The 26,026-nt window shown below is 55.1% G+C and overlaps 1 protein-coding gene across 2 annotated transcripts in view; it reads right to left on the reverse strand.

Moving 5' to 3' along the window:
- The window catches only part of TNXB (tenascin XB), a 58,328-nt gene that overhangs the window by 17,377 nt on the left and 14,925 nt on the right, over positions 1-26,026 (reverse strand). Inside the window, exons 6-21 of one of the 2 annotated variants that reach the window (XM_042938332.1) lie at positions 22,184-22,340; positions 21,739-22,002; positions 18,609-18,977; positions 17,231-17,524; positions 15,161-15,451; positions 14,501-14,806; positions 12,304-12,663; positions 8,984-9,286; positions 7,198-7,497; positions 5,460-5,747; positions 4,889-5,197; positions 4,048-4,356; positions 3,627-3,929; positions 2,882-3,232; positions 1,030-1,353; positions 285-635 (exon numbers count right to left, since the gene is read on the reverse strand). In XM_042938332.1, coding sequence (XP_042794266.1) covers positions 285-635; positions 1,030-1,353; positions 2,882-3,232; positions 3,627-3,929; positions 4,048-4,356; positions 4,889-5,197; positions 5,460-5,747; positions 7,198-7,497; positions 8,984-9,286; positions 12,304-12,663; positions 14,501-14,806; positions 15,161-15,451; positions 17,231-17,524; positions 18,609-18,977; positions 21,739-22,002; positions 22,184-22,340 — 4,879 coding nt within the window. Of the gene's footprint in view, positions 1-284; positions 636-1,029; positions 1,354-2,881; positions 3,233-3,626; positions 3,930-4,047; positions 4,357-4,888; positions 5,198-5,459; positions 5,748-7,197; positions 7,498-8,983; positions 9,287-12,303; positions 12,664-14,500; positions 14,807-15,160; positions 15,452-17,230; positions 17,525-18,608; positions 18,978-20,147; positions 20,811-21,738; positions 22,003-22,183; positions 22,341-26,026 lie in introns of those variants that run through there. The other variant, XM_042938333.1, reaches the window with a different exon arrangement.

Consider the following 26,026-nt stretch of genomic DNA (forward strand, 5'->3'; position numbering starts at 1 on the left):
TTGCTGAATGAATTAGTATTTCATGGAATTTGTTTCAACCACACACGCAAAAAAGATGTTTCCAGTGTACCCAGGCAAAGCAGAAAGCCACAAATGGGTCAAGGTATCACTGCCTCAAAGGCTTCCACTCCAGACACCACATCACACTCTCCTGAGATGTTACTAGACAAAGGGTGGGTTACGTGGGGTTTGAGGATCCTGGCTCTCCAGTGTAGGACACCTCAGAGCTCTACCAATGTAACCTTACCTGACGCAACCCAGGAGGCTCTTTAACCCTCACTCACCAGTCACGCCCACAGTGGACACAGGGCCCCAGCGCTGCCCCCTGTGCAGGCCATACAGGTGCATCTTGTACTTGCGCCCCGGCTCCAGGCCCCCGACGGTGACCTCACTCTCCTCACCCCCGACACGCACCACCTGGGGCCGCCCGTCCCTGTCCTTGTACTGGACAGTGAAGGAGTCGAAGTGGCCCTGGGGGACGGTCCATGAGAGGCTCAGCGAGTCTGGGGACGATCCTGTCACTGTCAGCTCCCCCAGCAGGGGCTCCTCGGGGGACTCTGGGGCCTCCGTGCTGGGCTCTGTGGGGCTGGGGGTCTCCTCCACCTCAGCAGAGGTTGGGGTCTCTTCCTCTGCAGCTGAAAAGGAGACACACAGAGAGGATGAGGCAGGATCCCCAAGAGATGTCCTTGGATCTTAGGAGAATGGAGAGCTGTGACCATGTCTGGGGGCCCCAAATTCAGTTCAGAGAAGCCCATGCTTGGGGCTGGCTGGGCTTGCTCAGCTGACATCTCAAAAACATGCTTGGGGGCTTCCAGGGTCAGCAGTGGGGAACTCTGAACAGACACCAGCATAGCTCATGGAGGCCCTTCTCTGCCCGGGAGGACCCCTTGGTCCCCAAGGGGAGGCACAAAGGGCACCATGGCTCAGCCTCCAGCTAAGGGACCTCCTGCACCCCACTCACCCATCACCCGAGAGAGGTGACCCCCCTCCCTGGCTGACCCCACCCTGGGGCTTCCACCGTCCACTCACCCGTCACCCCAAAGGCAGAGACGGGGCCCATGCGCTGGCCACCGTGGAAGCCATACAGGTTCATCTTGTACTTGTGGTCTGGCTCCAGGCCTGAGATGGTGACCTGGTCCTCATTCCCTGGCACCCTCACCGCCTTGGGCTGCCCATCCCCGTTCTTGTACTGGACCAGGAAGTGGTCAAACTGGCCCTCGGGGACAGTCCAGGAGAGGTGCAGGGAGTCGGGGGTGGCGTCTGTCACTGCCAGCTGCCCCAGCCGTGGCTTCGTGGGAGGCTCAAGGGCCATGGTGGACGGGGCTTGGGTGGTCATGGCTTCATATTCTGGAGCTGCACAGAGACACACAGGGACAGGTGAGGACAGGCAGGCAGGTCAGAGTATAAGCAGGTGTATTACAAACATAAGATAATGAGGAACACAGCATCGCTGGCCACAGTGGCTCTAACTCATCTACTCTTCCCAGTCCCTCAATGTTGGCCTTCTCTGCCCCTTACCCTCATCTCGCCCTGCCCTCACCCACCCCTACCCACACCCCGCCACCTCTCCCAGTTTTTCCTGCACCCACCTCCCTTGCACACTGTGCCCTGGGCCTCCCTCCACTGGGGTCTCCTTGGCACCTCACTCCCTTTAGCTCATGTTGAGTGCTCCCAAACAGCTCAGAACCCCCTTCCTCAACTGGAAGCCTGGAATCTTCCTGGATCTGTTCCTGTCCCCAGCTGCCATGAGACTCAACAGTGTGCAACTCACTCTCAAGTTCCTCCTGGGTCTCCTCACTCCCCACACCTGCAGCCCCACCAGCCTGGCTTGCCTCACCTGCACTCCCCCAACACCGTTGCCTCTCACCTGAATCTCCACGTCCCTACTGGGCTCCCTGCCTCCCTGTCCCACCCGTTCCTCACAGGGGGCCAGGATGAGCCTTTCAGTGCACATTTGATGGTGTCAGCCTTAGCTTAACTATGCAACAACACTCTCTATCCTCGGGAGAAATCCCTGGCTTCTGAGCTGTCCCTACAGCCCACCCCTACTCAAGACTCTCTCCCCAACTCAGAGGATCTCACACAAAACCCTCTTGGTCTCTCTCATGGGCCACTAGTTTCCAGTCCTTGGCACCAGTTGTGACGTGGATCTGACTCCAACACTGTCACCAAGCTAACTTCTGCCCAACTTCGTTCTCAGCTGTCCCGTGGACACCCGCAGGCAGGCTGGCTTAGGCATGCTCCCCAGTCTGGCCTGGCCCTGGGGCTTCCTGTCATACAAATATCCCCTGTTACCTGACTGCTGGCTCACAGCCTGTCTCCCTGTGCTTGGGAGCCCCATCACCATAAGAACTTGTCTCTCTGCCATGATCAGGCTTACCCCAGGGAACTCCCACAGTGCTTGGCTCAGGGCATCCAGTCTTGTTGGCCCTTGGGAATCCTAAGTCTGGTAATACCCCAACCATGGGGCCCGGAGGTGCTTCCATCAGCATGCTGCATCCTGAACACCCTCTGTCTCCCCCTCCCCCCAGCCGCCAGTGAACTACAGAGAGGCTGAGCCTCTGGGAGAAATCAGGGATGCAAGTACAATTCTGTCCAAAAAATTCTAGGAAAGCATCCAATTGCTTTGTTGTGAGTGAGGAGTTTTGCTACTCAAAGTGTGGTCCTGCGACCAGCAGCATCCTCATCACATTAGAATGAGAATCTCTGGCCCCAGCCCAAACCTGCGCCATCTGAGCGTGCCCTTTACCAAGATCCTCGGGCCATCTGATGTGCAGAAGAAGATGTGTTGTGTCAAGTATTTGTTTTCACGCAGGTGGTAATAATGGGAAAGTGTTGTAGGGCCTTCTTCCCCACCAGCCCAGCTCTCACCCTCACTCACCAGTCACGCCCACAGTGGACACGGGGCCCCAGCGCTGCCCCCTGTGCAGGCCATAGAGGTGCATCTTGTACTTGCGCCCCGGCTCCAGGCCCCCGACGGTGACCTCACTCTCCTCACCCCCGACACGCACCACCTGGGGCCGCCCGTCCCTGTCCTTGTACTGGACAGTGAAGGAGTCGAACTGGCCCTGGGGGACGGTCCATGAGAGGCTCAGCGAGTCTGGGGACGATCCTGTCACTGTCAGCTCCCCCAGCAGGGGCTCCTCGGGGGACTCTGGGGCCTCCGTGCTAGGCTCTGTGGGGCTGGGGGTCTCCTCCACATCAGTAGAGGTTGGGGTCTCTTCCTCTGCAGCTGAAAAGGAGACACACAGAAAGGATGAGGCAGGATCCCCAGGATATGTCCTTGGATCTTAGGAGAATGGAGAGCTGTGACCATGTCTGGGGGCCCCAAATTCAGTTCAGAGAAGCCCATGCTTGGGGCTGGCTGGGCTTGCTCAGCTGACATCTCAAAAACATGCAGGAGAGTCTCCAGGATCAGCTGTGGGGAACCCTAGAGAGCCACCAGCACAGCTCATGGAGGCCCTTCTCTGCCCAGGAGGACCCCTTGGTCCCCAAGGGGAGGCACAAAGGGCACCATGGCTCAGCCTCCAGCTAAGGAACTTCCTGCACCCCACTCACCCATCACCCGAGAGAGGTGACCCCCCTCCCTGGCTGACCCCACCCTGGGGCTTCCACCGTCCACTCACCCGTCACCCCAAAGGCAGAGACGGGGCCCATGCGCTGGCCACCGTGGAAGCCATACAGGTTCATCTTGTACTTGTGGTCTGGCTCCAGGCCTGAGATGGTGACCTGGTCCTCATTCCCTGGCACCCTCACCGCCTTGGGCTGCCCATCCCCGTTCTTGTACTGGACCAGGAAGTGGTCAAACTGGCCCTCGGGGACAGTCCAGGAGAGGTGCAGGGAGTCGGGGGTGGCGTCTGTCACTGCCAGCTGCCCCAGTTGTGGCTTGATGGGAGGTTCTGAAGGTTCATCCTCCTCTTCCCTTGGGACTGAACAGAGACAGGAGAGAGAGAGACAGAGAAGGGGGGGGCAGGATGACCATGGGGACACTGCTCTCCACTGTGCTCTCACAGCCATTTGGAAGGTAGCAGAGCTCTCCTTGCTCACCTGTGAGGGCCTCAATGTGGGCAGGACCCACACGCTGCTGGCCATGGAAACCATACAGGGTCACCAGGTATCTGTGGTCAGATTCCAGGCCAGTAAGGATGATGTCATTCCGGTCACCATCTACTTTGACTACTTGGAGTTGCCCATCTTTGTCTGTGTACTGGACCTCAAAGGAGTCAAAATCTCCCTCCATCACTGTCCAGGAGAGATGCAAGGTGTCTGGCGTGGCTTCCTCCACAGTCACCTCCCCTAGGCGGGGCTCAGGCCCTGGAGGACCTAGGGCCTCAGTTTCGATATCTTCTCTGGAGGCTGGTTCAGAGAGACAGGGAGAGATGGGTGACCGGTCTGTCATTGCAAGACTCTCCAAGAAGAGAGAACGAGGGAAAGAGTGAAGGACGTGATGGCAAGAGTTCAGCAATAAAAAGGACCAACTATGATACAGGGGGATGAATTTCCAAGGGATTGGAAACCAAGCACAAAATATGTATTGTACGTTCTGTTAAAAGAGATGCTTACAAAGGCAAAACTGTAAGGAGAGAAAACAGTTAGTGGCTGCCAGAGGCTGGGTTCGGGAAAACTGATTGCAAAGGGGCATGGGGAAATGGGTTTCTTGGGTCAATGGAAATGTTTTATATCTCAGTTGTTGCAATGGTTTCATGACTTAGACATTTACCAACACTCATTGTTCACACAGAATTGTATGTAAATTATGCCTCGATAAACCTCATCCCTTCCCCTAAAAGAAGGGAAATGGGAAGCTCAGAAATCCCCTGGCTGGGTCAGGCCAGGCGAGCTGAAGCCAGAAGGAGGGACGGCATACTCTGGCCACAGCCTCACTCACCAGTCATGGCGATGGCAGAGATGGGACCCACACGTTTGCCCTGGTGCAGTCCGTACAGCAGGAGCTTATACCTGCGGTTTGGGTCCAGGCCCGGGATGCGGACCTCCCTGAGGCTGCCCTCCACAGGCACCACCTGCGGCTGCCCATCTCTGTCCTTGTACTGGACCACAAAGGAGTCAAACTGGCCCTCAGGGACTGTCCACGAGAGGCTCACAGAGTCTGGGGTCACGCTGGTCACCTGTAGCTCCTCCCCAAGATGGGGCTTTAGGGGATGCTTTGCTTTAGCATCATCCACAGCACTCCGGATCTCTGAGATGGAGACAGAAAGGAAAGAGCTGCGTGTTTCTGGTGGCCTGGGTGAACTCAAAGGGCAGGACTGAGAGGTCTGCAGACAGGGCTTTGCCACAGCTGAGTCCTATAGGGCCAGTGCTATGGGATTGTGCAAGGAGAATAACAACTGTGATGGCAGCCACCACAAGTGGCCACCTGCTTCCCTGGCCTGGCAGGTTGCTGATGCCTTCCCTGGGGGAGTCCCAGGAGCAGAGCCTGGCCCTGCAGGGCATGTTCTCACCTGTGGTGCCTTCAGCAGTGAGGGGGCCATGGCGCCTCTTGCCCAGGAGCCCATAAAGGAGGAATCTGTACTTGCGGCCAGTGTCCAGAGGGGTGATGGTGACTGAGCGCTCATAGCCCTCCACAGGCACCACTTGGGGCCCATCCCTGTCCTTGAACTGGACAACAAAGGAGTCAAAGTGGCCCTCGGGGACTGTCCAGGAGAGGCGCAGTGAGTCCAGGGTGGGATCTGTCACCCACAGCTCCCCAAGGCGGGGCGGGGCCCCAAGGCTGGCGTCACCTTGGGCAGCTAAAAGAGAGGAAAGATTCTTATGTTTATTTTTTTCCAGGATGACTCTTTGACTACTTCCCGCTAGAGCTGGAAAAACCCAGGACTGCCCAAATGATCAGTGCTTCCCCAAAATATTTCCATCACCCTCCCATCTCTGCTACCGTCCCCAACTGGCTCATGCCTCCCTCCACTTAGCCAGTGTGACATCTCCGGGAAAAAAGAATCCCTAGCTTCCTGCTTATCTTATTCCTCCAACTTTCCAGACTCTTCCCGCCTACTAAAGACTATTTTCCTAGTAGGGTGCATCTTGGTTTACTTATTTTCTTTTACCAAGAAGTCTACCCTTTGTGATTTGACTGGCCCCTGGGGAAATTCTGAGGGTCCTGGGGACATCAGAGGGGGCACAGGATCCCCAATGAGTGCAGACAGCAGGTGGGAAAGCAGGATGTTATGATGGAGGTGGCCCTCACAGGACCTGGGAAAGTAGTGGGGGCTGCCAACTTGGGGTCAGGGGAGGAGAAGGGGAGCTCACATGGAGAAAGGATCTGGTGTCTGTCCCAAAGCCATCCTGAGGCCTGAGAAGGAGCTGGCCCACTGCCCTCTTGGCCAGAGAGGACGCTGACAGCATTGTTATTGCTAGAGTTTTCTGGCATCAGGGAGCCCCCAGGGGCAGGGGAGGGCCTGGACTGAAACCCAGGAAAGGGGCACAGCTGGGCTGGAATTGACTGAGACTGGCTGGGCAGCCAGCCCTGGGCTCCTCTGGTTCCCAGTTTCTGAGGCTCCAGGAAGAGGCCACAGGAGGGAAAGGGTCCTCTGGGGGCTGCAGTTAGGGGATGCAACGAGCATAAGCCAGTAGCATAAGAAAACTGGGTGATGGCAAAACTCTCAGGAGGTGACAGCTGCACAAGGTTGATGGCGGCAAGACCCAGGCAGGCAGAAAGGGCTCCTGGCTCCCTTCACCCCTCCCCCAGCACCCCCAGTCTGTCCCACCTTCCAGGAAGTGTTCTGAAGGGGCTTCCCCCATTCAACAGAAGTGGAAATTATGAAAAGAGAGAAAAAATCAACCGGCAGAGCAGACCCAGAAACTGGGCTCGTTTTCCTTGAACTGGGGCAGGCAGTGTGGCTTTTCTTTTCTTTTCTTTTTTAAGTATTTATTTATTAATTTGAGAGAGAGACAGAGCGTGAGGAGGGGAGAAGCAGAGAGAGAGGGAGACACAGAATCTGAAGCAGGCTGCAGGCTCTGAGCTGTCAGTCAGCACTGAGCCCGATATGGGGCTCGAACTCACAGACTTCGAGATCATGACCTGAGCCAAAGTCAGACTCTCAACCGACTGAGCCACCCAGGGGTCCCACTGTGGCTTTTCAAATGAATCAAAAGAGATGGACAGAGGGCAGACCAGCAGAAGGAAAGAGATAAGGCAGTGTGAAAAATGGTGGGAAGGCCGCTGGGGGGCTGGAGGGCTCTCACCTGTCTTTGCCTCCACAGAGACTGGGCTGCGTCTTTTCCCATCCTGAATCCCAAAGAGCAGGAACTTATATTTCCTACTGGGCTCCAGGCCAGGGATGGTGACCTCGCGCTGGTCTGCGGCCACAGGCACCACCTGGGGCTGCCCATCCCTGTCTTTGTACTGGACCACAAAGGAGTCGAATTCACCCTCAGGGACCGTCCACGAGAGGCTCACAGAGTCCTGGGTCAGGTCTGTCACTGTCAGCTCCCCGAGGCGTGGCTCCTGGGGGGACTCTGTGGTTGGGGCTGGAGGGAGGGGAGCTAGGATCCAGGAAAACAAAGAACATGGCTGAGGTCTTGGGCAGGAGAACTTCCCCCTTGAACTTCTGGCCTCCCAGGGCCTCAAGGGATCCTTAAACTAAGATGAGAAACAGTTACATCCATATTTTCCCTGACCTGTAACTGAAATGTAGCATTTCCTTCAATGATGAATATAGGTGACAAACCACTGAGGTACCAGCAGTACCTGTGACTTTGTTCTATTAGGAATCAACAGATGTTTTCCCATCACCTTAGAATTACTACAGAAATTTCAAAATACCATTTACTCTCATGACCAACTACTTCTAAACATGGGTATGTTATTATACAATCCTCTAACTCTTATTATTTAATGAATAAAGAAGTTCCTGTATTACTAAATCATAAGTTTGAATTTAAAATATTTTGATAATTGAATATCAATATAATTGGCTTCCTCTGTAATCCTATGCCTTTATTTTATAGATTTTAAAACACTGCTCTGAGGGGTGCCTGGGTGGCTCAGTCAGTTGAGAGTCTGACTTCAGCTCAGGTCATGACCTTGAGATTACGGGTTCGAGCCTCATGTCAGGCTCTCCGCTGTCTACATGGAGCCTGCTTTGGATCGTCTGTCCCCCCTCTCTCTCTGCCCCACGCCCCACTCACTCTCTCTGTCTCTCTCAAATAAACTTAAAAAAATAAACTTGGGGCGCCTGGGTGGCTTGGTCGGTTAAGCGTCCGACTTCGGCTCAGGTCATGATCTCACGGTCCGTGGGTTCGAGCCCCACGTCGGGCTCTGTGCTGACAGCTCAGAGCCTGGAGCCCATTTCAGATTCTGTGTCTCCCTCTCTCTCTGCCCCTCCCCTGTTCATGCTCTGTCTCTCTCTGTCTCAAAAATAAACAAACGTTAAAAAAATTTTTTTTTAAATAAAAAAAAATAATAAACTTAATTTAAAAAAGATAATAAAACACTGCTCTGAGAGGGGTCCATGGGTTTCACCGGACACTGGCAGAAGAAACGGCGGCAACCTGTGCCCAGGAAGCTAAGAGCAAGGGCCACTTCTGGGAGGAAGGCAGGCTATAGCACCCAGGGTGCTAAGGGCCTCTGAGGAGAGATTCAAGGGATGCGTGCCATTTAAGCTCAACTAGAAAAAAAGGGCATCAGGGGAAGGTGGCAGCTGTGTCCAGGTCACAGCAGGGTTGTAAAGAGAAAGGAAGGAAACAGCTGTGGGCAATCAGGGGAGACAAACAGTCTGCAACTGGATTTAGATCAAATGGAAGCAAGACATTCCTGCCTGGGGGAAAGGGCAGAATGGAGATGGGGACTGGGAGGGCAGGGAAGATTCTAGCTGGGGAAGACGCCAAGGGGCCAGGGAACAGAGTAAGGTGCCTGTGACCTCAGGAAGGACCTGTGGAAGCCACTGAGGCAGGATCTCAGAGAGGGTTGTGGGGTGGGGAGGATTCTGGGTAACCAGGGATGGGGACTGCCTCATCCCTGCTCACTCACCGGTCACAGCTACCACAGAGAGGGGGCCCACACGCTGGCCACCATGCAGCCCATAGAAGTTCATCTTGTATTTGCGTGCAGGCTCCAGGCCGGGGATGGTGACCTCACGCTGGTCTGAGGCCACAGGCACCACCTGGGGCTGCCCGTCCCTGTCCTTGTACTGGACCATGAAGGAGTCAAACTGGCCCTCTGGGACTGTCCATGCGAGGCCCACGGAGTTGGGGGTCACATCTGTCACTGTCAGCTCTCCCAGGTGTGGCTCCAGGGTGGGCTCCGTGGCTGGAGTCTCTTCCGGTTGTGGAGCTGATAGAGACGGTGGGAGACCGTTAGGAAAAGCCCCTCTTTCCCTTGTTAGTAGTTATGTCTGTTGTTTTTGTGGTGCCCACGAGGTGGTTCTGATTAAAACTACACTAATTTGGCAACATCTGTCCGGCCACAACCCCTCACTCAGTCCCTGCCAGGATCTGGGGCTGTGCTGGGGCTGGGGAGGGGTGTGCACCGTCACTGAGACCCTGGTAAAGTGGCTGAACTTCCCTTGTGCGTCAGTGCTCCAAGTCCCCTCTCCCGGGACCCGCAGACTCAGTGTTTGCCTGGCATCTTCGTTGGGTGCCTGGTCTGTGTCTCAAACTCATTAAGTCCAAAACCGGGCTCAGAGACTCCCCACCCGCCACACCTGCTCAGTCCACAGCCTCCCCACATTGGCAAAGCCACAACTTCATTCTGGGCATTGTCCGAGTCCTCTCACACCCCACATCTAGCCTGTGAGGAAATTCTGTTGTCCCCTTCAGCAGCTGATGCCCCCTCATTAACTCTGCCCCGCTGCCTCCATCCCCAAGCACCAAGTGCCACCGGCTCTTACTGGGCTACCAGGGTCTCCTAAATCACCTCCCTCCTCCACCCTCATCCTGCCTCCGATCAATGTTAGTCAGAGCCTGTTCCCAAAATGACTTCCATCTCACTCAGGGCAAAAGCCTCTGAGGTCCCAAGTGATTGATCATCTCTCACATATCCCCCTCCCCCCATTCCAAACATTCCTGGCTTGCCCACAAATGGTCAGGGCACTTTCCCTCTGCCCTGGATCTTCTTCCCAAAGGCCTGCGTGCCTTGTCCTCTCCCTCCTTCCCTTAGAGAGGCCATTTCCTACCCCCTTTCTACCGATTCACCATCTCGCCTGCTGGACTTGGCTTTTCTCTCCAGGGCTAATCACTGTCACGTTCAGTAGCGCTGACAGATTTGTGCAGTTTGGTGTCTGTTTCCCTCTGCTAGAATGTGACCTCCATGGGCAGGGGCTTAGCCTTGCTCACGGCTGTGTCCCCAGCACCTGGCACACTGTGGGTGCTCCACAAATGCTTGTTAAATTACTGAGTGGTCTGCACGACTCTGCTGGGAAAGGCTGAGCTCAGAACCTGTTGGTCCCCACTGCCCCAGAATCAGCTGAGTGTGGGTGGCATTCCTCAATAGTGACCAAATCTGGAAGGTGGTCCCAAGAAGTAAAACAGTGGAGGAGGCTGCTGGGTGTGGTTCCCAAGAGCTGTTTTCTCTGGCGTCTGCAGGAGGATAAGACTAAGCTCCAGACAGATAAAACCTGCTTTAAAAATGGGTCGTTGGTGAGGCCTCAGAAAGAAATGATTCTGAGCGGGGAGGGCAGGGCTGAAGGCAGCTTAAGGTGGGTGGGAGTGGCTGCATCTACTCAGTACCAGGTATGAGAGCTGGTATTGTATTTCATGTTCCTTCTACCTCTGATAGGTCCTGTAGCATCCATTGCCTGCTCATTTGTGCCCTGTCTGTACTTCTTTCTGTAAGGAAGAGAAACTGTCCCTCACTGTCAAATAAGCCTTACTGTTGTGGCTTGGCTTACCTGGAAAAGGTAGAACTACAACTACCCATGGGCATGCCAGTACCATGTTGCATTTGACGTAATCTTTTTCTAATTTAGAAATGTTTCTTTTCTTCCTTCCTTTCTTCCTTCCTTCTTTCTCTTTTCTTCCTTCCTTCCTCCTTCCCTCTCTCTCTGTCTCTCCTTTCTGTCCTTCCTTCCTTCTTTCCTTCCTTCCTTCCTCCCTCCCTTCCTCTTTCTTTCCTTTCTTTTTCTTTCTTCCTCCCTCCCTCCCTTTTTCTTCTTTCTTTCTTTCTTTCTTTCTTTCTTTCTTTCTTTCTTTCCTTCCTTCCTTCCTTTCAGTAGGCCTCATGCCCAGCACAGAGCTCAATGCAGGGCTCAAATTCATGACCCTGAGATCAAGACCTGAGCTGAGATCAAGAGTCACACACTTAACTGACTGAGCCACCCAGAGGCCCCTAGAAATGTTTCTAATAGGCTATGTACATATTTTCTCCTGGCAGTGGTACAGCATGTGCTTTATGCCAGGCACAGCCCCTTGGTCAGCTCAGCAGGCTCCAGCTACCCATCACTTTTCCTACTCTGATAATGGAGCTAACTGAAGAACAAAAAGAAATTAGGAGTAGAAGGTTCTGTAAACTAAGCCAGCCAAGTCACTGTAAGGTTGGGCTTTGTGGGAGTACAGAAACCATGCTCTGAAAACTTGTTTTTCTGCTTTTAAGTGTTTAATCTTCCTCCTTATACTAAAAGTTGTTTTGAAAAAGGTGTGTCTGTTTCAGTGAGCAAAGGGAAAAGAGAGGCCCCTTCCTGTGACCGAGGTGGGCAAATCAGCAGGAGAATAGCCAAGTCCCAGAGGTCTGCCTTGGTTCTGGTCCCCAGCTGCTGAGACCCTGGAGGGATTCCCCAGGCTGCTTCCTCTGTGGTGCCCAGGTGGCCCCAACCTGGGCCCGAGGCAGGGAGTGGAACGGATGTCCTTCTTTGCTTCAAAGTCACTCACTGGATGAGTGGTAAAGAAAGTTTCCAGCTACTGATGGAGAGGCCCAATGCCTCATGCACATCCGACCACCTAAGCAGCTAAACCAGCCAAAGAGGACAGAGCAAACCCCAGACTCAGGATAATTATAATCATCTTTGTGGCAACACTGGCAGCATGTGTACTCTGTGCCTGCCCTTTCTTAGTGCTTCATGTCTGTTAACTCATTTAATCCTCACTACAATTCTGTGGGCGGCTGTTACTGTCCTCATTTTACACATGAGGAAACAGGCACAGAAAATTTAAAATTGTTAAAGGTCACAAAGCTGGTTATATCCCAGTCCCTGGCAAACTGCTCTTTTTAGGTCCTCCCTCGGTAAGGGGCAGGGTAGGAGGAGGTGGTGGGGGCAAGGGGTCATACTACCACTGCAGCAAGGGAGAGCAATAGCCACAGGAAGGCTGGGGGCCACTGGCGGGAGGAAAAGGAAGCAGGCCCTAGCTCTCACTCACCAGTCACGCCCACGGTGGACACGGGGCCCCAGCGCTGCCCCCTGTGCAGGCCATAGAGGTGCATCTTGTACTTGCGCCCCGGCTCCAGGCCCCCGACGGTGACCTCACTCTCCTCACCCCCGACACGCACCACCTGGGGCCGCCCGTCCCTGTCCTTGTACTGGACAGTGAAGGAGTCGAAGTGGCCCTGGGGGACGGTCCACGAGAGGCTCAGCGAGTCTGGGGACGATCCTGTCACTGTCAGCTCCCCCAGCAGGGGCTCCTCGGGGGACTCTGGGGCCTCCGTGCTGGGCTCTGTGGGGCCGGGGGTCTCCTCCACCTCGGTGGGGCTGGGTGTCTCCTCCACAACCTCCTGGGGGGCTGAGAGAAGAGATGAGGATACAGACTTACAGCCTAACTTGCTTTGTTGGCGAATTATGACAATCAAGTATATCCAGCAAATAAAGTCCTCAAGCCATAGGCTTTGGGGTTCGGGTAGCATTTGTATCAGCCATTCAGTAACTCATTGGAGAGAGTTGAGACAGGCCCCTGAACCCTGTAGATACTGCTGGCAGGAATTGTACTGGTGGATTCTGTGGGGGTGACCGCAGTCTGAGAAAAGAGCTGAGATGGGAAGAAAGGAAATTCTGGGGAACTTTCTCCCATGTCCTCTGACAGTGCTGAAATCGAGGGGGCAGTAAGGCGTCTTCACATTTGCCTTCTTCCCTTTCAGCTCCACACCTCCCTAGGGCTTTCCAGCTGCCCCACCCCACTTACCAAGACACCAGACAGAATCTACCTTGGCTAGGGCCTCCCTGGACAGTCCTGTCCCTCCTTCTACTTCAGACAAGAGTGGGAGAAAGATTTGGGGTAGAAGGCTAGGGAGGGCCATGCTCTTCCCTAGTGGGGTCTAGAATCACAGCCCTGAGGGTACCTATCCACTGTCTGGCAACTAGGTCTCTGCTGAGGCTCCATGGAGACGGGAGACTGGCTTCTGTAACCCACTCCCTGGTCCACAGGGTATTACTCAGGGGACAGGAGATTGAAGAGGGAGGAGGCAACAATGGGGAAGTTAGGGAGATAAAGGAGACAAAAAAGGATACTGGGAAGGGAGAGAATCAGGGAGAAATAGCAGCTCATTCTTTTTTTTTTTTAATTTTTAAATGTTTATTTATTTTGAGAGAGAGAGAGAGAGAGACAGCGAGAGCGGGAGAGGAGCAGAGAGAGAGGGGAAGACAGAATCTGAAGCAGGCTGCAAGCTCTGAGCTGTCAGCACAGAGCCTGACACAGGGCTCGAACCCACAGACCATGAGATGATGACCCAAGCCGAAGTTGGATGTTTGACTGAGCCACCCAGGCACGCCCCTAGCAGCTCATTCTTATAAGTTTCGATGTGCCAGGCACTGTTCTAAGTATGTATGTTTGTACGTTAACTGATTTAATTCTAATGACTCTGTGAAGCAGTAGTGACCGTTATTATCCTCATTTGACAGATGAGAAAGCTGAGGTACAGAGAGATTTAGTAATTTGTGCAAGGTCCATAGGGAATAAACTGTAGAGCTAGGATTAAAATCCAGGCAGTTGGATCCAGAGCCCATGCTCCCACCCATGATGCTGCAAAACCACAGAAATGGTGCTGACCCAGGGCGGCGGGCAGGGGGGCTGGACAGGTGGGAGAATGAGGGGAAGTAGGGGGACTGAGAGGGAGCCCTTTGCCCTGCTCCCAGGTGGCTGGGAACCAGGGATGTGGGGGCCTGGGAAGAGGCCTTTTCATGCCAGAAACATGGGAAACACGGGACTCTTGTTCCTTGGATCTGCCAGCTCTGAACAGGGCAAGCAATGGCGGGAAGGTGCAGGGAGCCCGCAACAGAAGCTCAGAAATGACAGCACCCCAAGCCAGGCCATGATAGGGGAAGCAACACAGTGGCTGAGGATATCTGTGGAGAGGACAGCCTGGGGCGGAGGGATGATTCCGGGCATTCGGAATGGGAAAAATGAGGCCGGTTCTTGGAGATGGAGGAGCACAGCTGAGGAGAAGGTCAGGGGCTGCTGGCTGGGTGAGAAGTCCTGGGATGTGGGGAAGTCCAGGGTAGAGGCTTGGCAGAACTGGAGCCCAGAAAGAGAAGGTGGAGAGAAGTACGAAGGAGTCCCGGGGCCAGGTCCTGCCCAGAGGACCGGGGGCTGGCAGTGGAGGGAGGCCTGTGTGGCCCTGACTCACCTGTGACAGCCACCACAGACACAGGCCCCACACGCTGCCTGCCATGAAGCCCATAGAGGTTCATCTTATACTTCCGGTGCGACTCCAGGCCAGGAATGGTGACCTCGTTCTCATCACCCCTGATGGGCACTGCCTGGGACTGCCCCTGCGCGTCCTTGTACTGGACCATGAAGGAGTCGAAGGAACCCTGGGTCACTGTCCAGGACAGGTGCAGGGAGTCTGGGGTCACACGAGTCACCATCAGTTCCCCCAGCAGGGGCCGCTCTGGGGACTCTGGGTGGAGGAGCTCCTCTCTCTTCTCTGAGGCTGTAAATAAGAGGATCCACTGAGGGCTATACTGGCAGCCCCAGATTGGTGTTTGGGGTTCGGAGGGGTTGTCATACCTGGCGGGTGGGTCACTAATCAATCAGCATGAGTGCTGAACTCCTGGGAAGTCTGGCAGAGCCAGGGTATGATACATCTTCTGGGCCTCGGGGAACAACTGAATGGGATGGAAGGGACCCAGCAGTACAGGGGAGGCTGGCTATCCCTCAGCCTGGGAGTGGGGCCAGGATTCAGAGTCCGCCATCTCACTGGGAGGCCCCAGCTGGTTCCTGGCTGAGGGCAAGGGTGTGGAAGGCTGGGAGGGGTCATGGGGGAGCTTAGGTAGTTGCCCCTCACCTGTGGTGCCATCAGCTGTGAGGGGGCCGTGCCGCTTCTTGTTGGCAATCCCAAACAGAGTGAATCTGTACTTGTGGTCAGGGTCCAGGGAGGAGACAATGACCGAGCGCTCAGGCCCTTCCACGGGCACCAGCTGGGGCTGTCCGTTCCTGTCCCTGTATTGGACTACGAAGGAGTCAAACTGGCCCTCAGGGACAGTCCAAGAGAGGTGCAGTGAATCTGGGGTGGGATCTGTCACCCACAGCTTTCCCAGGCGGGGTGGAGTCACTGAGCTGGGATCACTCTGAGGCACTGAGAGGAAGGGTAGAGAAAAGGAGGAACACAGGTCAAAGGAGAAGGGAGATCCATCTCCCACATTGGGATGCTGGGTGAGGTTGTGCAGGCTGTTCCCTGCACAAAGGCGCATGGCTGAGGGAGGACCAAGAGACTAAAATTCAGCCAGCCTCTCCTTGCCAAGCTGTGTGCCCTGGCATGGGGCTACGCTCACCTAGAGAAGGGGTGCCTTCTTCTAAATGGCACAGAAGCACCTTATGGACTAGTGCGGCCCTGAATCTATCCGCAGCCTAGTGACGGACTTCAGAGAGAAGGGAGCCCAGCCATCCCTTTCTGTGTCTCCGTAGCCAGGGAAGCCTTCCAGGACAATCTCTACTGCTTCCAGGCTTAACTACTAGCTGCTCTCTCCTCCAAGAGAGCGAAGTGCGATCTTTGGAGCGTTTTACTATGGGAGAGTCTTCCACACCTGTGCTCTGGGCCCCACTTCCTCCTTTCTCACACCGCACCACCAACCCCTCACTCCCTGCCACTGTGCCCTCAGCATTGATAGGAGCTCCTCCTCTCAGTTGCTAGCTCTCTCCAGCTTCCACCCTCCCTCCTTGCTCTCTCTTCCTTGCCCAGATTCCAGAAAGAGACGTCTATACTGGTTGTAGCCATGTCCGCACCTCCATCACCCTCTCAATCCGGCTCCACCTTCCACTGGCAGCTCTCCCCGGGGTCAGTGGTGGCCTCGCCATTGCTAAGTCCTGCGGACGCTCTGTAGCCCTGAATCACTCTTATGGAATCTGACATGTCTGGCCACACCCTTAATTTTGGCATCCAGGACACCACTCTCTCTGGCCGTGCCCCTCTCCCCAGATCACCTCCTTGGGCTACCTTGCACGCTCCTCTTTCTCTGCTCGGGCCCTGAGTGCTGTCCATCTCCAGGGTTCCAGCCGCCCCGTCTCTTCTCCCCCTACAACCTCACTCTGGCTCCTGCCCATTGGCACCGAGGACACCCAAGCACCCTCTTCAGGCCTTCTCTCTGCCCTCCAGACCTGTGAGGGCAGCAGAGATAACCCCTCAGCCCACCACTTTCTGCTTGAGTGCCCTCTCCCTCTCAGTGCCTTGACTCTCCTCATCCATAAATGGGTATGTCTCATGGGGCTGCTGTAGGCAGTAAGTGTGATGACGCACTTAGAACATCTTAAACACATTTGACAGTTAAATGCTCACGCTGTGCTGTTCCTCACCTCTGCTGTCCCTTGCCTCAGGGAATGGAACTGTTTGATCTAGAACATGGGAGTTCCTGGGCCTCCTCATCATCCTTCACCTCCCACACCCAGCCTCACTGCCACCCTTCCAGCCAGGCCAGCATCATTTCCTGCTGGCTCTTAACTCACTTCTCCAGCTATTCTCTGCAGCAGCCTCAGTGTTATTTGTAAGATAAGCATGAAATCATGTCACTCCCACTTAAAACCCTTCAGAGGCCCCCTGGGGCCCTCAAATAAGTGCCAAGCTCCTCAGTCAGACACACAAGACCAGTCCCTTCAGCTCTCCAGGTACCCTGCTCTCCATCCAGAGGAAACAGATTGTACAGGGCCACACTCACTGTCACCTCATTCTCCATGGCTCCCTCTGTCTGCACTGCCCTCCTCAACCTCTCTGCCTGACCTGCCACTATTTTCCCTTCGGGATTCACCTCAGGCACCACTGCCTCCAGGAAGCCTTCCTGGAGTTCCCAAAGCACTGGGAAGACCTCCTTCAAGACTTTGCACGGGGGCAGAGATAGGAGTGTGTGTGAAGGCTCTCACTCACAGATCTTGGCTTCAGCCACCAGGGGGCCATGCCTCTTCTTGCCCAGGAGCCCATATAGCACAAATTTGTACTTGCGGCCAAGGTCCAGGTTGGTGATGAGGGCCGAGCGCTGGGACCCCTCCACAGGGACAACCTGGGGCCCGTCCCTGTCCTTGTACTGGATCACGAAGGAGTCGAACTCGCCCTCAGGGACCGTCCATTGCAGGAGCAGGGAGTTGGAGGCCATGCCAGTCACTGTCAGCTCACCCAGATGTGGCGGGGCCAAGGGCTTCCCAGGCTTTGCCCCATCCCTGTCTGGAATGTGGGGAACAAAAGTAAAGCAGTTGGATTCAACCCCTGCCTTGTCCCTGGTCTCCTTCCCTTTCCTCAGCCCATTAGGTCCCTCCTTCCTGGACAGCTCCCTCCCTCAAAGCTTCCGTTTTCCTACCCTCAGCCCTCTGTGAGTAGCCAGCCATCTCTGTCTGGAATGAGAACTTTAGCCCTTCCCTTGTGCTAGCCTCCCCGCCCCTCACAAAGGTCCCAGTCTCTCTCCATACCAAGACCTTTGAGGGAGTTTCAGGTCCCCCCTGGTTCTTCCTGAGTCAAAACCTCCTCATTGCTGTTTTGGAGCAGCTGAAGACTCCTCCACCCACTTGGACTTTTCTCTCCCTCACCACCCTCTCTCCTAGTGCTGAGCTTGATCTGGAGTGGCAGAGAGCGACTTACCCTAGTCCCGTAAAGAGGGACCAGGAGGGAACACGAGAGTCGGGAAGCCCAGGCCCTATCCCTCACTGTTTCCACAAACCTCACCCATCTCTGATGCCCTGCTGGCTGTGGAGTCCCCCACGCTAAAGAACTTCCATCCCCGGGAGAAACTGGCTGATGGGACCATGGAGCACTGTCCACTGCAGGCCAGGCTCCCAGGGTGGTGGGCTACCATCCCAGTGAAGGGATGGCGGGGGCTGTGGGGAAGAGAAGGGGAAGAGGGGGCTAAGGGTCAGTATCCTCAGGGCTAGAGGCCTTCCCACACCTACCCACAGAGATCTGTGGGGTGGGAGGGACAGAGGGGTGACCAGGAATTGGGGAGGACACAGGCAAAGAAAGCTGCAGGTGGAGAGCCAGAAGCCTACAGCCTCTCTCCTTGACTCCCTGTCGTACCCTCTGACCTTCCTCCCATCTGCTATTCCCCTTCCCTACCCACCTTGCCATTGTTCTAAGACCCCCTCCATTCCTCTTTCCTCTGAACCCTCAACTGCAACCTTTTCTCTTCTTGTTTGCTTTTACCACTCCAACCCAAACACCAGCACTGCCCTTCAATCCTCTCCCACCTCAAAAGCCCTGATGGCCCAGCCCCTCCCCCGCCCTCAGGACACTAATCTGAACAGAGTTTAGGATATACCCATAATGCCTTGGTAGATAAGAGGGGCAGAGGACTCGCCCTCCGGGGGGACCCCACGAAGCGACAGCTCATAGGGGACGCCGGGAGGTGGTGAGGGCACCAGAGCCTGGCGGACGTCCCCTGGCAGTAGTTCCTCATGTGCCCCTGGCCCCTCGGGCACCCGGAGGCGCAGCTGGAAGTGGGCAAACGTGTCAGGCTGAGCAGTCCAAGCGACGCGGAGGTGCCCCGTCTTGTCTTTGCCCAGCACCCTCAACTCTCCTAGTTCCTGGGGGCGCTGCTGTAGTTCAGGGGCCCGGGCCCCTTGAGTGGTTGAAGGGCCTGAGGGAGGAGGCTCATCCGTGGCCGCCAAGAGGCCTGAGGGAGAGGACCCTGGGAAGGGGCAGGGAGAGAAAACAAGAGAGTCGAGAATGAGAGCCAGAAGGGAAATCCCAGCCCCCAGGTTCTGCCTTCTAGCCTCTCAGAGCCTATAGACCCTCCCTCTTCTGCTTCTGAGTCCACTCGCTGGACCACCTCATCCTTCCAAGGGTCTGCCCCATCCTCCCAACACCCCTGTCCACCCCATTCTTAAACAGACAAACCTGCAGGCAATAAATAAAAGAACTAAATCTGGCCATCCCTCCCCTCACAAGGCTCCTATGACCCCCAGCCCCACAGATTTCCATGTCCTTCCCTAAGTACATCCCCTTCCCTACTGGGTGGTGGTCGTGGCTTCCATTAGTGCTGCAGTGAGAAGCCTGGAAGAAAGGAGGAGATGTGGTGTTAGGGAAGGCGGATGCAAGTAGAGAGTGGGTAGTGAGGAGAGAGGGAAAAGAGGGTGTGTATGGGGGGTACATCCAGCTCAGGTGGCATCTGGGCCCTAGGGGGGAAGAACAGGTCCACAACCCTCCCCAGGGCAGCCAGAGAGCACCCCTCCCCTGAGCCCGGCATCGTTCCTGTGGAAGAGACAAGCATGAAGTGAGCCAGGAGGTCTGGAAAGACAGCTCAAGAAGCAGTGGTTTCACCTCTCACAGACACAAGCTGCCTGATGGTTTCAAGGCCATCCCCACGCCGCAGTCCCCATGTGTCCCTTTGAGGTCAAGGCCAAATTGTGGAAAATAGTAACCACTGACCACAGCCTTCTGCCACCCTCACTACAGTGAGTCAGAGTTGAGGAGTGCTGGTTTCACTCCGGTGACCACCCCAACTGCTCCAGTGAGTTTTTGCAGACCCTCCCATCCCCCTAAATGCCCCTTCCCTTGCCCAGGATGGCAATCCTGACAAAGTGTCTGGGGAACCTTAAAGACCAGGTGTCCCTGGCCCCGGGTATGCCCGAGGGCCCTGGGGTGGAGATGGCTTTCTAGGAACACAGAAGGGCATGCTTTGTTGTGGAGTCCCCTGGAGCCTGGACCGGGAAGGGCTTGAAGGCCGAGGAGTGTGGTGGGTGGGGGTGGGGTGGCAGTCTGAGCAGTGAGGCAGTGGGAGGAACTCTTGGATGCAGACTCCAAAGGCAGGTGAGGCTGGGCAGGGAATGGGTGGTCCCGCGGCCCCAGCCCATGCTACCTGTGGTGGTGATGAAGGCGTAGGACTTGGAGGTCTGCCCTGCCCGCACCCCGTGGACCTCCACGTGGTAGGTGGTGCCGGGCCTGAGGTCGGGTAGGCTGACGGTGCGCGTGGTGCCCGGCACGGTCAGCTCCCCGCCGGGGCCCTCTGCCGGCGGCTGGGGCCGCCAACGCAGCACCACGCGCTCGAAGTGGCCGCGAAGCCCGTCAAGGGATACGAGTAGTGCGCCGTCCGCGGAACTGCCCAGGACCTCGGGCTTGGGGTGGCGGGGCGCAGCCACCCGATCGACGCCTTCGGGCGAGAGGCCGTAGATGCCCTGGTTGGAGTCCCGCTTCCAGGTGCCGGGGTCGGGGCTGGCGGTGGGGCGGGGGCGACGGGGATGGGGGGCCGGGGAGCCGACGGGGGCGGCAGCCGCCCGACGCCGCTGCAAGTATTCGTGGATGTGGCGCGCCACCGACGCGTAGGTCTGGTTGGCCCGCAGTGGGTAGCCATGAGCCCGCAGGTGGCGCTCCAGGTCTTGCACGGTGCCGCGGAAGCGGCCCAGCTCGGCGGTCAGGTTGCCCCACGCCCGCCGGGGGGGCTGCGGCAGGCTAGGCCCAGGCCGAGGCTCCTCCTCCCCATCCTCCGCGGGCCGCGAGGGCCTAGCGGGACGTGAGGGCCGAGGGGGCCGCGGGGCCGGAGCAGGCCGGGGGCGGGGCTTGGGGGGCGGGGCTGGGGGGCGAACCTCCGGGTAACTGTAGTGGCCGGGTGCTGCCGGGGGCAAAAAAGGGGGAAGGGGAGAGCAGGTCAGTGGCAGCCCCCCCTCCCCACCGCCCCTGCGCTCCTCCCCACGGCAGCCCCGCACTCCCTCCCCCCCGCCCCGCCCCCAACCGGAGCCAGAGGCCTCTTGCTCGTGCCCCAGCCCCACCTGGAAAGAGAACCAGAGAAAGGAGTCAGTGTCCCAGGAGCCCCTCCCCGCTCGCCCTCCAAGCCCGCCATTGTTGGTGCCCTAGAAAGAAGAGAGAAGCCAGCAGGTGGGGCCCTGTGTCTGAAGGAGAGAAAGGGGAGTGGGAGGAGAGAATGTGAGCTACAGCGAGGTGGGCGTCCCTCTGTCACAGGAAAAGAAATTAAATATCCATCTGTTAAGAGACCTTGAGGATTAGTGGAAAATTACTGCTCTGAGACCAAATTCCCCCCAGCCCCAATCCTAAAGTCAACAGGAATGCGGGTCTCTGATCTGCCCAATTCCAATCCCTACAAGGTCTGACCACCAACTGTGAGCACAGGCCTGCGTCTAAATTTCAAGCAAAATCTACCCCATCTGCGTGAGTCAGACATCATCTTCTATTTACTGCTTCTCTCCATGGGGCAGGTTCCTCCCCTCCCTCCCCCCATACTCCAACCTGCAGCCTTCCTACAGGCCTCCAAGCACCCTAGGGCTTTGTCTTCCCGTGGCCCAGTTACAGAGCAAGTCCCCAGCAGGTGATTTGTGACTACCCCTGCCCTGCCCAGGTGCATTCAGAGGAGCCTGTGAACCCTAGATATGGGCTCCCAAAGAAGGGGCTGCTCCACAAAGAAACTGGGTCCTTCCTTAACCCCTGGCCAGGCATACCTGTGTTGGCCCTGACAGAAGCCGGGTAGCTTACTGCCCGGCCCCGCTCTGCAGTGACAGTCACTACATATTCCACGCCTGGCATCAGGTCGGTCAGCAGTGTTCCATCTGCCTCAGGGGGTACCTCCAGCCGCACCCTCTGGTTGCCGGCACTGACATAGGACACCACGAATCGGTCCACCTCAGCCTGGGGTCGCAGCCAGCTGAGCTCCAGTGTGGTTGGTGTCACAGCCACCACTCGGAGGTCCTGGGGGCCGTCGATCACTAGCCAGGTTAGAGAGAAGAGGGATCAGGTGGGAGTCTAGTTCTTCAGTCACCAGCTTTCACTCTAAGAGCTCTGTCACCATCCAGTTCCTCCCTTCTGCTTTCCTGGGGGCAGATTCCCAGCCACCCCTCTCAAATCCAAATCTCCAACCAGGACCCTTCCCTCAGCCCCAGCTCTCACTGGTGGTGATGGTCTTGGAAGCAGGAGGGCCCCAGTTAGTCCCTCGAAGGGCACGGACAGTGACCTGGTACTCCTGGCCAGGAGCCAGTCCTCTCTGGTCATAGGCTGAGGCAGAGCTGGGTACTCGTGCTGTGAATGGGGGGCTCACCCCCTCTGTCTGCAAGAAAGAGAGCACCAGGTGGTTTAAGGCTGATGGTCTCACCCCTGCTGCCCAATCTTCCTTATCTCTTCTTTCTCCAAACTCCAGTTGCTGTCAACACGGAATTGTGTAGAACTTGGTCCTGTGCAGCTGGGGAGCGTGGTGGTAGCAGCAAACACATCTAAAATGCTTAGTCCCAGGGCACCTGGTGGCTCAGTCATTAAGTATCTGACTTCAGCTCAGGTCATGATCTCAGGTTCATGAGATGGAGCCCCGCGTTGGGTGAGCTCAAGCCCTGCTTCTCTCTCTCTTTTTCTCTCTAACCCTCGCTCACTTGCACCCTTTCTCTCTCTCTCAAAAAATGAAATGAAATGAAATGAAATGAAATAAAATAAAATAAAATAAAATAAAATAAAATAAAATAATATATAAAATGCTTAGCCCGTACCAGGTGCTATTCAAGGCAACTTGTGTATATCAACTCACTTAATCCTCATAAGAACCGTATGAGGTAGATCATGTTATTCCCATTGGACAGATGAAGAAACCAAGGTACAAAAGGATTAAGTATCTTGCCCAACATTTGCCCCAGCCTCAGCCTCCCCACAGACACCCACCCCTGGCTGGGTATTGTGGGTGTGACCCTTGTCATGACGCATTAGGCACTTCTCTGGTCTCCTGAGCAGGGTTGGAGGCCACTCAAAAACAAAGTCCACCTGCCCTAAATTCTTTACAAACGTTCCCCAATTTTGTGCCTGGCATCGTGCTGGGCATGATGAAAGACATGTCCCCCATCCTCAGCTCATGTTAAAGCTGATTAGATCTCTACCCAGATCTCTGTGGCATACAGGCCTGTGAGTGAACCACTGCTCCAAGTGCACACATAAGGTATTATGATTACCTGTGGTGACCCCACAGGAGATATACCAGCTCCAGAAGGGTCTCCTGGAGTGCCAGCCACTGGGGAAACAGGAGGAATGGACATCTGTGAGCAGTCTAACTGCCCCGAATTTCACTGGGCTGTCTAGCTAGGACAGCTAATAAGGACGCTCTGTTCTGCTTAGCTATGTTGGCCATGATGAGGGCACCTCCATCCAGCCAAGTAGGATTGGAAATTTCAAAAGGTACTCTCCTAAACCAAGAAAATTGTGGGGAAACCAACACAGTAAATAGCAAAGTACAAAACCAGATGAGAGGCCACGTAGAGATTTCTGGGTTGAGGATGAAAGAAAGCTTTGTCAGAGTTTTGTTGGTTGAAAATTTTTCCGGGCACACAGGACCCCTGCTCCTCTCCTACTCACCCTGCCCTAGGATACCCCAGTCTGGGAGGCCTTTGGATGGGCTTCACCTAAAGACCCATGAAGTCCTCATCCTTCCTAGAACTCTCTCTCTCTCTTTCTTTCTCCCCTTATTCCCCCAACCCAACAACACACACACACACACACACACACACACACACACACACACACACGGCCCTTGGGTGCTCCCTGATGATGTCTGGTCCTTCCAGCAAGACAAGCCATCTTGTTCTTCAGACCACCTTCTCCCTTCAGACTGCCTACGTGAACCTTTTAGACACCTCTTAGTCCCTGCTAAGATCAATTTGGGAATCGTCCCCTGAAAGTGCCACTGTCAGTCTAATCGACCTCTCTCATTTGCCTGGTCTGAGACAGGCTCTCTACCAGATGCTGGCGTCCCTTGCTGCTTCACTGTCCTTGGTGAGTTTCTAACCTTATTTCTGATACCAACTTCATGGTTCCAGGTGGGGGTGCCACCCTGCTTGGGCACTGGAATTTCCCCCACCATCTTCCACCTTTCAGACCAGACCTCAAACACAAACTTTTCTAAGGCCATGAGGTCTTGTGTCCCAATGAAAGCGTGGCGTAGTCCAGTTTCTAGGCTGCAGAATACAGCCAAATCAAGAATGCTGGACCCTCCTCTTCAAGGGCTCACCGTCCTGAGTTTCCTCATGCTTCCTCTCACATTCAGAGAGGAACCAGCCTTTTGCAAAATAGCAACATTCCTTGAGTTAGTGGTCCTCCCTCAGGCTTGGGGTGTATCAGAATCCCCTGGAGGGCTTGTTACAGTGCAGGTTACTGGGCTCCAGGCCCAGAGCTCCTAATTCAGTAGCTCTGGAGCTGGAGTCTGCCCATTGGCATGTGTAACAAGCTCCCTCCTGGGTGATGCTAATGCTTCAGGTCCCGGGAATATGCCTTGAGAACCACTGAGTCAGAGTAGCAATGCCACGTATGCATGGAGAAGGAGAAATGTTTCTTCTTCCGCGTTCTGAAAACCATTCCAGTGACTAGGAGTGTCCCTTTGCCAGCAACAGCAGAGGCTGGGCTTTGCGATGGAGTGCTTCTGGAAAAGGGAGCGGATAAGGTAGAGATAGGCTTCTAAGAAGATAGCAGTGCCTGAGGACAGCCAGCTACCAATACTCTGTGCCAACAGAAATGGGCAGAGAGCGCTGGCCAAAGCAAGAGGCAGGATTCCAGAGGCCAGCCACAGAAAGCTTAGAAAGCAGTCTGAAGGCCAGTAGCACAGGCTAACGTGGAGTCCAAGAGAGGTGTTGGGGACCAACTTTACAGGAGCATTTTCCACACCCGGGCTCAAAGGGAACCCAGAATGTGACAGAGGTTCATACCCAGAGATGGGTTGAGCCGGACCCAGGCCAGCTCGACCTCACCTGGCCCCATGGTGAGGGAGGAAGCCTAGAGCTTTGGCTGGGAAACTTCTTGGAAACACTTCTTGAAAACACCCGAGGATGGGTTTGTATTTACTAAGAGCAGAGGACAAAGCTTTCCTGCAAGTCCCTTCTATCTCAAGTGTTTAATTCTTTCCCTGCAGTTGCTTAAGAAAGTTGTTCCTTTTAAAAGTCCTATCCTCTCAAGATCAGAGCTATGTAAATAATATGCACACAGAAGAGAGTGGGAGCAACACTTAAAAATGTTAACAGTGCTTGTTTTAGTGTGAAGCAGCCAAGAATTATTTGCTTTTTCCTCTAGTTGCCAAATTCTTGTCTTGTGATTATATTATTTTTATAACCAAAAACAACAACAAAAACACTTCACAGAAGAAAAAAATCTAAGCTGTACTGGTTGCACTGCAAAGCTGGGATTTCTGCCTCTGTTTCTACCAGACAGTAAGGAGAGACAGAGCATGGCAGGGGTCTGGTCTTGTGGCTATAACAAAAGGACTTAGAATGAACAGCCTCTCCCCCTCCCCTGCCAAAAAAAAAAAAAAAAAAAGAATGATCAGGTCAATTAGGGTGGGGTTGACAGCCAGCACCTCTGAACTGTCCCTTCTGTCCTTGACCCTTCCTAGGGTTTAGGCCCTGGGAGTTATTCATTCTTCCAGAGTTCTGGCCAGGCAGAGATTAGGATAAATGGCCTACTCACCCATGGCATTTGTGGGAAGATGCAGGAAAACATGAGCTAGACAGTAGAGATGTCAAATGATTTGGAGCTGGGAGGCCAAACATATCATAAAAGCCCAATCTGCATAAAAGGAGGTCTCTAATGAGAGGCCATGAGGCTTTGACCTTAGGGTGCCCCCAAATATTTTAAGAGCGAGTTGGAAGGAGACAGAGAAAGAATGCTTTGCAGTGCACTGATGACACGGAGGCGGGAGAAGCAGTTCACAGACTCAAATTATTGCAACAGCCTAGACAGCTTGGCCCAAACCAGAAAAGATAACACTGAACA

This window comes from Panthera leo, chromosome B2, assembly GCF_018350215.1.
Source record: "Panthera leo isolate Ple1 chromosome B2, P.leo_Ple1_pat1.1, whole genome shotgun sequence".
In the NCBI taxonomy this organism is placed as follows: Eukaryota; Metazoa; Chordata; class Mammalia; order Carnivora; family Felidae; genus Panthera; species Panthera leo.